Below are 14317 nucleotides of genomic sequence, written 5' to 3' on the forward strand. Positions count from 1 at the left end.
ATAGCGAGTACCAAGATGACTACCCCAGAGATTACCTCTCAGTTGTAATCCCCGTGGGCTTTCCCATACCAAATCACCCGCGTGCTTCTGACTTTGTTTTCAAAGGGGCCTTACCGGGTAGGCCCAATTATCTGGTGTCCCAATAAGAACTGTTTAGCTAGTGTTCCTATCACCAGTGTGAACGCTGAGGCTGAAATGCAGCGTGGTGAGAATGCGGGGGGTCCCACATTCTCTGGGTGTCCCAGGTGGAAGTATTTCCTTGTTAGAAATAGATCACTAGCACCTCATAAAAGGCCCCATCATTATTTGAGAGCAGACAGGTCTCGTGTCCAATAAAAGTGGGGAATAGTTTGAAAGGCTTTTTCGTAATGGCCCCAAAGTGAGATGTGTTGTTGGCCTCCGGGGAGGGTGGCGTCACAGCTGTAGCTGCTTTTCCACCACCTTTGAATTTGGGCATGTGCTTGGCATCCATAGAGGGAGGAGAGGGCAGTTACTGTGCCTGTTTGGAAGCGACTATTGGGTGCATGGGAGCCTTTTGAAAGACTCATGACTGCCCAGCAGGTTTTGCTGACTGTATTAGAAACTGGTGGCCTGGACCCAGTGTTTCATTGGTCCTGTGACCTCCAGGTGTGCTAGTGTTATGCTTTGTTTTATATTATTTACTAATTATTTCATAAATCCAAAATAAGGGACATTATCTCGGTTTTGCAGGCAAGAAACCTAAAACTAAAAGCAAATTAATTTATTGGAGACCATGTTGCAATTTTTAATTTTTTAAAACAAGATTTATTTAGTGAGACATACTGGGGTACAAGCCAGAGGTGCAGGGGCAGTGAGAGGCTTCACCAAAGACGAGAGTGGGGAGCAGAACAGACAGATGGACAAAATACACTGCTGAGGGGAGCAGCGGGCAAGACAGGAGAAGTCTACCACACCATGTGGGTCACCTCCCTGGCCGGGGTTTGAACTCAAGTTGAAGTTGCTGCGGCCAGCTTCTGTAGAACTTGCTTTAACCTGTTGTGTCACTAGGGAGGGCCCCACCACATTGCAGTTTTATAGCAGAGCAGGGTTTTGAAGGAAGGACTGACTTAGCCTGAAAGCCAGTGAACATTTGCTTCCTGAGGGAGCTCTGACATCAGGCTATTTTGGTTAGCTTTACCCCTGAATGGAATGGGAGTTGTTAAGTGTTTTCACATTCAGTGTGAATTTCATAATGTATAAAATAGTCACCAGAATGGGTTTTAGTTGCATTTTTTAAAAACATGTATTTATTGGCCCTCCCTGGTGGCGCAGCGGGTTAAAGCACAGCACTGAAAAGCTAAAGCTACTTCGCATGAGTTCGATTCCCGCCTGCCCCGGAGGTGACCACATGGTGTGGCAGACCTCTCCTGACCACCTGCTGCTCCCCTCAGCAGTGTGCTTCGTTGATCTGCCTGTTCTGCTCCCTACTCTGTCTCTGGTGAAAGCCTCTCACCGCCCCTAAGCCTCTGGCCTGTACCCCAGTTCTGTATGCACAAATAAATACATCTTTAAAAATAAAACAAAAAAAAACATTTATTTATTGATTTAGACATACAGAACTGGGGTATAGGCCAGAGGTGCAGGGGCCATGAGAGGATTCACCAGAGACAGAGTGGAGAGCAGAACAGGCAGATCTGTGAAGCACACTGCTGAGGGGAGCAGCGGGCAGGTCAGGAGAGGTCTGCAGTGCCATGTGGATCACCTCCGGGGCGGGGATCGAACTCTCACTGAAGCGGCTGCAGCCAGCTTGCAGAGCTGTGTCCTAACCTTAGCTACACTTTTAATGCTTGGTATTATGTTCTCTACCAGGCGGGGATGTTAGCACCTGGCACCCGAAGAGACATCTATGATCAGAAGCTCACGTTACAACCCGTGGACAACTCGACGATCTCCCTACAGATGGGCACCAACAAAGTGGCTTCCCAGAAAGGGATGAGTGTGTACGGGCTCGGGCGGCAGGTTTACGACCCCAAGTACTGCGCTGCTCCCACAGAACCCGTCATTCACAACGGGAGCCAAGGAACGGGAACAAATGGGTCGGAAATCAGTGATAGTGATTATCAGGCAGAATACCCAGACGAGTATCATAGCGAGTACCAAGATGACTACCCCAGAGATTACCAGTATGGCGACCAAGGCATTGATTACTAGCCACCGGGGAGCGCAGTATTTAGCCCATTGTTTTTATTCAGTGAAAACCAATCTAGCCTTGAGTAATTTTTATCTCGTCTTCCTAAAACACTATTATGCTTATTGTACCTAAAAGAAATATTGCCTTACATACATTCCTTTTTCCTTTTTCTGCCTCTTTCCTAAATAGTTGCCTTTTAGTGCTGTAACAGTTAAATCCTACAGCATAACCAATAACTCGCATATGAAGTAAAAAGGAATACTGTGAAGGGGAGCGCTCTTGGACAGCCAGTTCTTTTATTAAAGATCTATGCATTTTTACACTCTTCTACTTCAACTGGTCTTTTTAAGCCATAGGAACCTTTTTTTTTTTTTTTTTTACAGTTTTAGTATTTGATTTTTACATGGAAGACTAAACTCATGCTTAGAGCTAAATACGGTCTTTGCCAACTAAATTGAAGATGCAGCATTTTAGGAATTTACCTATCAATGTCTCCACAGTATTGTTTGCTAATTTTTAAATAAAGTCATGATCAGCGTGCTTTTGTGATGACCCGTGTACTCATTCTCTTTCCGAGCTGACAAGGTCTTTGAGTGGTGTTGCTGAGGGAGCGTGTACAGAATCAGCCTGGACAGTGCATTTGCTCTTCCTGTTTGTGCCAATGTATCGATGTAGAGTTGCTCTGTTTTCTTCAACTGTATTTATTGCTGCATTTCTCAGCATAAACCTATCCCATTGTATTTTTTATAAATAAATATTTTTTTTGAACATTCCTATGAGCCACAGGCTGATTCTTTTCTGGCTAACTTCCAGATAAGTAGAGTCAGATTTTTTTTTTATGTATTCTTCCCTAAATGCCATTAAGAAATACCTTAAGATTTATTTAATCTGCACAATGCACATTGTGCTGGAGACTAAGGCTTAGGAAAATGAGGGGACCTGCCCACTCACGAAGTTGGAAGCCTCACTGTGCTCGTGCCTGGCAGGTCCCCCAGTGACTCAGCTTCCCCCAACTCATCTGAAATCCAACTTGGAATAATTTGAAAATCACCTGCGGGAACATTGGTGAGGATGGGGCAGGGATTTCTATATTCATATTTCAGGGTGAATAAATACCAACAAGAAACACACTGGATCGGGAGTAGGACGTGCTGTTCCTTAAAAAACGAGGGCGCATAGTGTGGTGTGTGGGTAAATTCTTACCTTCAACTGGGACAGGGAAGGTAAACAGCTACGTGTTGCAAATGGCAAATATCCAATCACCAAAGGCAAATTGCTAACACACTTAGGCCATTTTCTCAGCCGAGTGGTTTCCCCTGATAGCATGGACGTAGACTTGGTGAAACCTGCTTGCTTTTTGCTGAGGCAGACTGCTGCGCACTTACGCAGAAGTGCGGGACAGTTCATCAGCCACAATCACTTGAGTTGAACCATCCCTAAACCCTCTGCATGAAAGACACTGTCAGCTCAACTAACTCAGGGGCGCAGTTTAAGGAAAAGTCACAATTTATATTTGTTAAGTAAATCTGAGCTGGCATGGTGCTTCTCACCATCTTTGAAAAGAGGTCTAGGGAAGCCCTTTATTGTACTTGAACAGGCAAATTAAGCCAGACCCAGCCTCCTGTTAGGTGATCAGGTGATTTTGTTTACCTACACCTCTAACTGAAGAGCCTGCCAATCAACATGTTAAATGTCCCTGTTTGTTTAAAAGTTTAACAAGTTTCAAACTTTTTAAAAACCTCTGGGGTTAGTGAAAACCACTTCTCCAGAGCCTTTGTGATTTGTTCAGAATTAGCCTTGTACTTTAATCAAACTGAACACCTATCTGGTTAAACGTCTCTGTTTTATACTATGCCTATCAGGTGCCATTCTGGTTAAACTTTGGTTTTTTATTGCCACTAAGAATTGTACTTTGACACGTTATGCATAATTCTGGGACTGGATGAGTAGGGAAAAGTCCTCTGTTAACAACATTCCAGAGATTTCTGCTGAGAAATGTTGATTTATTGGCTGTGAGTAGGAGTGTACTTTTCATTGGTGCCCTGAAATGAGTTTTCACATAGCATGCTTTTTAATTAATGCATATAAGCATCAAAAGGTTTTTCTATCCTAGTTGGTAGAAAAAGACTAGACTTCTATCTTTCTAGTTTTGTAATATGATCAGACAGTAATGACAGACACTAAAGAATAGGGTTCCTTGGGCCTTATTTATTCTGTGAATGACTCGAAAGATCCAGGCACAAATGTCTGATGCATTCCTAACTCACAATTGGCCGGAGCTCTGTCCCCTCTTCCTTTGATAGGTTCTTGTCTCTCTGTGCCCCTACACCATTTAGTTTGTGGATCCTTTTTACGAAACTCTAAAAAACAAAAGAGTGAGAACAATTTTCTTTTATCTGCACTGTTGGCAACCATTAACTTGACAGTATCATTGCAGGGAATCTAATTCTTAAAAAAGCTTTCCCTGTTGAATTAAAACATCTTGGTGGGATGGGGAGGGCTAGATTTCAAACAGGGTTTTTAATCAAAAAAGTGTCCGTCAGGATGGAGACCTGGTTAGCTTTCAACCTGCCATCAGAAATATTTTCTTTAGGGTACATACAAATAAAATTCCATTTTATTTTATATGAAGAAGGATGAGGAAACATTTAATTATAAAGCTGTAGAAGTGCTTGTTAAACTTCAGTGCCTGACTGAAGAGTGCTTTGAATGCTCTGTTTAAAAGCATAATGGCTGAGTTTTATGGCAACAAAATGAAAGAAAATTATTAAGATGTCAGTTGACCCAGACAGGAGCAAGAGACGAGACTTCATTCAGCTGTTACCACGTCCCTGTCTGGGCTGGATAAGGCAAGCCAGCAACAACTGTGGCAAAAGCTGTTGAAAACAGCTGCCTGCTATTTCCAGATAAAAGCAGTGTGGGTGCTCGTGAGGGTGTGGTTTTTCTCAAGTTGGCCTTTGCTGCTAGTAAAGGTCCTGGGGTCCCAGATCCACCAGTTCTGGCATGGGAAGTGTTTAGATTGGAACAGGCTCCCTAAAATATGACAGGTGTGGCCTGGTGCTTGGGGATGCAAAAATGCTTTAGAGAAAGATCAACTGGTAAACCTGCAGCCCTCCCAGAAGCCAACCAAGACATCAGCACCAAAGGGACTGGACTGCTTTTGTGTCCAGAACACCCACGTGGTCAGTGTTCGCTGCACAGCTTCACTTTTCCCCAGGGAGATCTCGGTAAGGGAGGTGGGCTCAGCCTGGGAAAATGGAGCCCAGATGTCCTGAGGACATGCAGGCCATGGGTGGAGGCTCATGGCCCCTGGGAGAGAAGGTGAGTCTAGGTGTGTGCCTCATTTATGCGCATGTCTTCACCACTTGGTTTGTGAGGATGGAGATTCCAACAGGCGTGAAATGTTGCTTACCAAAAACTCTTGGTCCATAAAGTAGGGCTTTTCCGATGATCCATCATTTGTTTCCAAGTCCACAGCAAAACACAGGAAAAGTGCGTCCAGCACGGTTTCAAATACAGATAAAAAGCTATGGGCTACTAAGTAGGCAAAAAAGGCAACCAGGAGCAGGGGGACCCCCCACGCCTGCAGCGTGCGGTTGTAGTTGAAGGCCATCAGCCCCCCGAAGACGGTGAAGCACACCACCAGCACCTGCAAAGCCGGAGTTGGTTGAAAAGCTTTATAAATCGGTTGGTTAGAATAATGTCATCTACAGGCCCAAAGGAAGGCAACAATGAGAAGCTATGGTGCCAAGAGAAAGCCCAGCTCATCTGGAGAGATGAGCATGCAAACTGCCATTGTCTGTCTGGCTTTTGCCTTTACGCAGATGGAATGACAGCCTCAGCGAGGTGTGGTGCTTTGACTTAGTACTCCAGTAAGCACCATGGTAACTTATAAATGTCACTTTTCAGTAATCACGCGTAATCTGTTGAGTGGATGTACACTAGTTCACTGGGATTTTGTTTTGTTTACTCTGGGGTTTCACCACATGGGCTTCCCAGTGCTGGTGTGGGAAGACAAAATGATGAGTCTGGTCTTTACTATGAAATTGTAATATTCGCAGGGCCCCGATGGCTAGTCAGGTACCAATTTCTGGTAGAGCCCAAATAGACCCACTGGAGCCCTCGTTGCCCTGGAGCAGCCACAAAGGTGGGCGTGGATGTTGACATGCTGCTTCATCCAGAAAAACAGAATCTTTGCTTACCATGTGAAAGAACTGCTCATTAGCAGTGATGTGGCCCTTCTAAGAAACACAGGAAGGGCCTCCCTGGCGGCGTATGGGTTAAGTCTTAGCGCTGTCACCCTTAAGGGCTGATGTTCGATCTGGGCCAGGGAGCTGACCCATATGGCACAGCAGACCCCTCCTGACCCACCCGCTGCTCCCCTCAGCAGTGTACTTCGTTGATCTGCCTGTTCTGCGCCCCACTCTGTCTCTGGTGAAGCCTCTCATTCCCCTACATCCCAAAAGTACAGGAAGTTGAGTGTTCTGCAACTATCCCAGGCCACTTAAAAGAGAAACTTGCAGCCCTTGGCATCATCCCCACAGTTATAATAATTATTATTATTATTACTATGCAGGGGAAACAAGCCAGCGGGACAGCAGTTTGGGCCTCCTGCGAATCTCTATACCTTCTTTCCTCTAGCTGTTCTCCCCTGCACCTTCCTCTGCTGCACCCTGTCCTGTGTGCTCCTGCCCTTAGAGCCTGTCTCTCGGCTGAGGTGCCCACTCACGCATGCCCACACCGCCCCGTGCTGCCACCAGGCACACCTGCAAGACCACAGGTGCCGATTGTAGATGCCAATGGCAGGAAGTTGAAAAGGCCTGATGACGTCCATTGACCCTACAATGAGTTACCACCTAAAATTAAAGTCTGTTAGAAAGATGAAACCTCATTCCAGAAGGAATCTACGGCTGTCATTATTAGAAACTGTATCAGCCAATCCCTCCAAACTATAACATAAACAATATTATCCATTTAAATGCAACTACCATTTAGCCTATTATAGGGTAAGTGAAGTCACCAGGCTTTTACAGTCTCCTGCTGATTGTGTGGATCCTGGGGTCAAGAGATGTGGGCACTGGGCACGTGGGGCCAGAGAGCACAGGGCATCTGCAGGTGGCAGCATGAGCACCTGTGCCAAGTGGCCAGGGATGAAAGGGCAGAGTTACTCACACCTGACCATGGCTAGGGGCGACCACTCTGAATGGAGACCTTGCAATGAGACCGCCAGAGCAAGGCCACAGAAAGAACACAACGATTTGGGGGGGACCATGGGGCTTGGTTGCCTGCCTGCTTCCCCAGGGCCCCTGCCTGGTCCAGACCTGCCACCTTGTAGGCCAGCATCCCTGCCTGGTGGGCTTGTATAGCTGGTTCCCTGAGAGGGCACTAAAGGCCTGTAAAAAAAATCTGAGGGCCCCAGAATGCTCTTTATTCGTCTGCCAGAGTCGTCAGTGACGCTGTCCTGTGCATGCTGGCACTAGACCTCTTCAGGCTGTCCTGAAAGGCATAACCAGTCTATGCTCCTAGCACTATTGTCACTGGAACAGTCCAGGGGGCTCAGCTGAACCTTAAAATACATGTGCAATTATCACACACCTGTGCAGTTCAAGCATGCTGTAACTTGTTACTGACAGCTGACTCTGATGGCACATGCCAAGTGCACAGACGCACAGATGCTGAGTGAGGAGCCCATATTTGGCCAGGTCACAGAAGACGACTGAGATCTTGTTCACTTGGGGCACCACTGCCCTGGCACTCAGGTCCTATGTGGAGGAATGGCTATGAGGAGAGGATGTCTAGTTTGGAAGAGCAAAGACATGATAGAAAGGCCAGGGCCAGCAGGGATGGAAATGCAGTCAGGTGGAAGCAGACACAGGCAGGCTGAGGAGTAGAGTCATGCCAGTGTCTGTCACATGGAAGGAGACGGTGCAGAACCTCCAGCCTGCACAGGGCCAAACGGGTGGGCACCTCTTTCATCCGTATTCCAGTTATGCCTCCCTACAACCTAGAATGGGCACACCTTGTCTTTAGCTTACAGCTACGGAGACTGCAGTTCAGGGTTGTGAAGGAGCCCAAGGTCCATGGTGTAGGGCTTGTCTACACCATGGGATGCAGGAGTCCTAGGATGCTCTGAAAAGCTTCTCTGCTCTACAAGACTACACACAATTCCTTGAAAAACAAAAACAAGAACTATTCGTATGACAGATACGTAGCTTGGGCTCCATTTGACAGAGCTGCTCTGTCTTTATATTTATGGACTAAAAGCCTTTCTATAAAGTAGACATCAGGTTCTCAGTAGCATTTCCATATAATTTTATGCTAAAAAAAATTCCCTATGAAATAGATCCATTTGGAGGCTAGTTAGCATTTTCATTTTTGAAAAATCAGAACAGAGAACTGGTAATTGTTACCTACTGTGGAGTTCTGGACAAGTTAACCCTTAGTTTCCTCATCTGCAAAATCAATGGATCTTACAGAATTGAGGATTGAAGGAGAGAATGAGACACAGCATCTTCCACAGAGTGAGCACTTCAGAAACATTAATTCTCTTTCCAAACCTTGCCGCAGGCTTACTTTGGAATTTCAAGTTCCTTTATTATTTTGTGAAGACATCTCACCTTTCCTAGAAAAATTATGAAGTCTCCAAAGCAATAAGCAGATGTCAAATGACTTGAATTCTTGGATAAGAGCTTGAAGGCATCTTTTGCTGATGTGCAAAAATCTGTCCCATTAATAGCAGTTGTGGTGTATGCATTCTGAAAAAAGAAAGACTATGGTTAAAAAGGGGATTAGTCTTATTGTTTTTAAAGACAATATAATGACAATACAGAATATTTGCAAAATAGTGAAAGATAATGTTAAACCACCAATTCTTCTCATAATAAGTCATTTCATTGTCAAAGTCCCTTCCAGTCACCTATATCTAGCTGTAATAAATGGAAAAGGTAAATTAGTATTTCTGGTCAATGTGAAGGATTGACCATCCCAGTACAAACATGTGGGAATGATGGGTTAGGCATATGTTAATTTTTAAAGCAGAGCAGAGTCGGAGGGCAAGAAAGGAAGTTTAGATGGCTTGAAACAAAGCAAACGAATGATTGGTGAGAGCTGAACTCAGAGATCTGTGGCCTTGGAATCAGTATTGGCTTTAGGGCTTGGGGTAGGGCTTTCTTTCACCCCCAAGGGTTAAGAAACAAGGCTCAGGTTCTTGCTAGGGAACTGAGCTATCTGTCCAGATTCGAGATTTGTATTCAGTTCAAACCCTACCAGCTATCCTAGGAAAGTGGTAAAGAAATGCACCATCTGTCCTGGGACCTCTCCATCCTTAGGGTCCGGGAAGAAGCAAAGTAAAACCATACTCCCCTCAGGCCAAGAAACGGTTGCATCCAACATTACAACTTTTTTGAAGAGGTTGAGTTCACAGGGAAAATGCACAGATGACTGAAGGTGATGAATTGCACCATAAACAAGAGCGTCTGTACTCTGAGAACAATCCAATGTAAGATTTTCAAGGAAGTCTATTTAAGGTGCTAAGGGGATCATGGAAGGAACAGTAGACATAAGGAATGAATAGTTTCTAGAAAAATGAAGAGGCAGAATAGATAACAACCCCCCACCAAAATATTCTAGACTAGAAATGAAAAATAGCAATATTAAAATGAATTTAAATTTTTAAAATAAAATAAAAAATTTAAATAACACAGTGCCAGTACTATGTATCTATTTTTCTTTCTATAGAATTTTCATCATTTTAATTTTTGATAAATACAGGAGATTTTGGGGTCATTTTTCAAAAATATCTTCCCCTCATAACTGGCTGTGTGATCATTTCAAAATCATCTATTTTTGATATTCCCCTGGGCAGTCTTTAAACTGCTACTGGCTAGGCAGTTTCCAACAAAGAATTGATAAATTTCCTGGGCTACATTGAGAAATTACCTGTGTGGGTTTCTTGTCATTCCCTTTGACTTGATAAAGGATGAGTGTTTTTTTTCTTAATGATTTATTTATTTGTGCATACAGAACTGGGATACAGGCCAGAGGAGCAGAGGTGGTGAGAGGAGTCACCAGAGACAGAGTGGGGAGCAGAACAGGCAGATCCATGAAGTACACTGTTGAGGGGCGCAGCGGACGAGTCACTGAGAGGTCTGCCTCGCCATGTGTATATGGATCACCTCCAGGGCAGGTATTGAACTCATGCTGAAGTGGCTTTAGCTTCTTAGTGCTTTAATCCACTGTGCCACCAGGGAGGGCCCAAGGATGCGTGTTTTTAATCTGAGGATATACACATTAACCCTTTCACACACACATTCAAAAGCACTATAAGTAATCCGGAGTCCACTGTAAATGCCAGCCCCCAGTGCCAGGTCTTCATCAGAGCAAGCGATAGGGGAGGTGGGAGAGTAACGCGTATGGGAATGAGGGAATAGAATGAACTGACCCACTTTACTAAACTCCCTCTTCCCCAAGCCCACAGCAGAGAAACTGTGCCTCAAAGGGCTGTGTCCACACCCGCCACAGGCTCGGTGCTTGCCTCAGAGGGGCCTTCTAGATGCCAGATGACGTCTCTGCAGAACTGCCTTCATGTTATTCCATAAAAGCTTTGGTTTCTGACTTTGAATGCATGTGCAATTTGCTTTCAAAATCCCAGACCAGCTATGGGCAGAAAGCTGTCCTCAGCTAGGGGCCTCTGGTCTTGAGCAAGGATGTGAAAACTCCTTGGCTCATTACTTAACTAAGTCTCTTCAATCGTCGGAGGTTCCCAGAGCCCTGATGACGGAAGTTTTAATCCTGAAGTGCCTTTGTAGGGTGGGTGGGTGAAGAATGGCATAATCATTCTTTTATAGACTAGAAACCAAGATCTAGGGCATTCCTCCGGGTTCTGTGCTGAATTAAAGAGCTTTTAAATTTTTTGCCCTCCAACTTTCTGGACATGACACTAGCAATTTTCATTAGAACAAAATGCTATTTAAAGTGCGGTGGTTAGGGTTAAGCACAAGTTCTGTAGCCAGACAGTCTCAGGGTTCAAATCTCTGTTCTACCACCAACTAGTTGTCAGTCTTAGACAAATGATTTGCCCTCTCTCAGACCTCAATCTCTTGTCTATAAAGTGAGTTACAGCACCCAATGCAAAGGGTTGCTGGGAGGATTAAAAGGACAGAGTCCCTATAAAGCATTTAGCAAAGGGCCCGGCACACAGAAAGTGGGTAACAAAGGGCGGTTGTTCATCCCAACCTCATCAAAGATGATCTCATTTACAACTGGGCTACAGAGGCAACTCTTGAAGCACCATGGAGGTGCAGGGGCCCCCCTAGCCTCATGGGCTCTCACCCCTCACAATCGCAGGGACCCAGCCAGGGCAGGACTTTCAGGCTGGACCTCTAGGAGTCCTGCTGCCCAGCGCAGCCCAGCGCATGCCCCTCTGTTCTGTCCCCAGCACCTCACCCCGCCACTTTCCCCTCTAAAGCCCCCTCTCATGTACTTTCTCACTTATACGGGGCACTACCGTTTTGGGGGGTGATACCCCCCCTACAGGCTGCAGATTTCTAGTCAACTCAGCACCATGACTTATAAGCAATAAAAATAGACTTTGCTCCTTGGCTGAAATGATTAAAGATTAAAGTGGTACTTTCTCATGCATATGTTGACACCACAGATTTTTCTGGACCCATAACCATTGATCTTTGCTTTAATGCATCAGGCCTCCTGGAGGAGAGCATTAAAGCCACTCTGACAGGAAAATTATACATGCCTTCCTGCAGTCCCTGGGCCACCAGCACTTCACCACAAGTTTCAACCCCGAATGCAACCCAGAGACCTAGAATTAATGTCTGAATGAATAGCTAGAGGAGGGAAGAATCACTCAAGACACAGGAAGTGGAGTGAAAATTCCTGCAGATTCAGCATTAGCTAATTGATACTTATTCTGAGTAGAAGCTGTTTCCCTTTCAGGCATCTAGAAGTGGGACTGCAGTAAGCATGTGAAGCCATGAGTCCATGTTCTGGGCATTTGGGTGGACAGTCAGAACGACCGTGAGCAGCAGGCCCCGTGATGCATGGAAAGACCGGGGAACATAAATATTAGTAGCAGGCAGCTGTGAGAGGGCAACCTGATGGCTAATCTTTTCTTCTTTTTTCTCAAGGTTTATTTTTGCATGCAAGAACTGGGGTCCAGGCCAGAGGTGTGGGAGTGAGAGGATTCACCAGAGACGGAATAGGGAGCAGGACAGGCAGATCTACTGAAACACACCACTGAGGGGAGCAGCAGACGAGACGAGAGGTCTGCTGTGCCCTGTGGGTCAGCTCTCTGGCTGGGGATGGAACTGGGGATCGAATTCGCGGTGCCCATAGCTGTACTTGGCTTCCTAGTGCCGCACTGTAACCCTTTGCGCCACCAGGGAGAGCCCTGAAGGCTAATCTTTAAGTAAGGAAAGAAGGAAGCACCGTGAGCATCTTCATTTAATACCGAATAGAAATCCCTGCCCACGAGTCTTTAGCTCCGCCAATCAGATAAGAATTTCTGAATCTTGAAATTGACCCTAAGAAGTCGATACCAGTGAGGATTCCTAACGTGCCACGTGCCATGGTAGCTCCTCCATTTGCTCAAGAGGAGCTGTGACTCAGCCAGACCATCTGCAGGAAAACATTTACTTTGAGCTACACTTTATGCTTTTCTATCCAAATTCATGCGATAAACCTGTGTCGTTAAAAAGAACTGGGAGAGGCCCTCTCTGGTGGTGCCACAGGTTAGAACGCAGCACTGCAAGCTGGCTGTAGCTGCTTCAGTGTGATTTCGATCCCCAGCCCCGGAGGTGACCCATGTGGCACGGCAGACCTCTCCTGTCTCACCCGCTGCTCCCCTCAGCAGTGTACTTCTTCAATCTGCCTATTCTGCTCCCCACTCTGTCTCTGGTGAATCCTCTCACTGCCCCTGCACCTCTGGCCTGTACCCTAGTTCCGTATACATAAATATATACATCTTAAAAAAAAAAAAAAAAGAACTGAGGGAGTGGCAGAGGGCTTAGTGAAGGAGGCTGAGCTCCAATCACGCTGTGTGGCCTCCACCAAACGTCACCGCTTGGGCGCCCCCCTCTCCTGTCCTCGGCTCAGGGAAGGTGCCTGCCAGCTTGGAAGCCTGGTGCTCAAGAGGTTGGACCCGGCACCCTCCTGTTAGTGTCTTATTTGATCTCATTTGTTTCTCACCACAACTTGAGAAACAATTACCATGGGTATTAATATCCCCACTTTATTTACAGAACAATAATTTTTCATGAAATATGAAAGAGCTCTAGGTACACTTTTAGGTAACAGAAGTTGCATCGCCTCTTGAGTTGACTTTGAGAAATGCTAACTGTAGCTTTGACACAGAAAGAACCTTTTGGCTGCTTAAGTCACAGCTGAAGCAGCACAGTTTTGTCCTGTGTCTGTCAGCTAAGACGACAGACCCAGACCAGACCGTTTGTCCTGCCATTAAACTGAAGTGGTTCCTTCTTTCGGGGTGGAACTGGGAACCGAGGCTCTATTGACTCTTCAAAAAGGTAAACAAAGTTTCCCCGCCGAAAGAGGGAAGGCCTTCGCCCAGAACCATGCCATGAATAACCACTTTCATTTCTGGGATGTCTTCCCAGCAAAGTTCTGATATTTATTAATGCAAAATAAAATGAGAGCTACCAAAACTTGAGAATCTGGGTGGTGAATAAATAGCATGTATATGCCACTTTGCTCCAGACTGAAAGGGATACAGGGAAATCTGAGCTCAGGTGCGCCCACACACCTCCCAGCCACCCTCCTTGAAGCTGCAGTAAAGCCTACTGGAGCCACCCCAAGCTGGCCTCATCTGGAGCTGTGTTTTGATCACAAATACATGCAGGAGGCGGGTCACAGCCTCTGGGCCTTGTTCACCTTCAGCTCTCAGGAGCTCACGGGTCACAGTGGCTAAAGTCCACTAGATGCGGCTGAGAGGCCTGCCTGTGCAGGTGGGCACGACCCGGGCAGGTGGGGACAGGAGGGCAGTAGAGGAAGGAATCTGCTTTGCCACTCTGCTGCTGCTGGGCCTGGTGCTCACAGTGGTCTTGCTTGTTCTTTTTTGATTAACTTGTTGTTTGCTTATTTTGTTTAGAATAATGGCTTTATTCTTTTTGTATTCATTTAAAAAAAAACCAAAAA

At 45.8% G+C, this 14317-nt stretch overlaps 2 protein-coding genes across 3 annotated transcripts in view; one reads left to right on the forward strand and one right to left on the reverse strand.

The window, feature by feature from the left end:
• Nucleotides 1–2924, forward strand: part of CNN3 (calponin 3, acidic) — a 27951-nt gene extending 25027 nt beyond the window's left edge. Inside the window, exon 7 of one of the 2 annotated variants that reach the window (XM_004689759.2) lies at nt 1814–2924. In XM_004689759.2, coding sequence (XP_004689816.1) covers nt 1814–2172 — 359 coding nt within the window. In that variant the 3' untranslated portion in view covers nt 2173–2924. The remainder of the gene's footprint in view (nt 1–1813) is intronic. The other variant, XM_012730191.1, reaches the window with a different exon arrangement.
• A 1486-nt stretch (nt 2925–4410) lies between these two features.
• The window catches only part of SLC44A3 (solute carrier family 44, member 3), a 57863-nt gene continuing 47956 nt past the window's right edge, over nt 4411–14317 (reverse strand). The window contains exons 11-13 of the mRNA XM_012730027.1: nt 8770–8907; nt 5565–5801; nt 4411–4512 (exon numbers count right to left, since the gene is read on the reverse strand). Of these exons, the coding sequence (XP_012585481.1) occupies nt 4411–4512; nt 5565–5801; nt 8770–8907 (477 nt within the window). The remainder of the gene's footprint in view (nt 4513–5564; nt 5802–8769; nt 8908–14317) is intronic.

This window comes from Condylura cristata, unplaced genomic scaffold, assembly GCF_000260355.1.
Source record: "Condylura cristata isolate star-nosed mole 26May11 unplaced genomic scaffold, ConCri1.0 scaffold00026, whole genome shotgun sequence".
Classification (NCBI taxonomy): domain Eukaryota; kingdom Metazoa; phylum Chordata; class Mammalia; order Eulipotyphla; family Talpidae; genus Condylura; species Condylura cristata.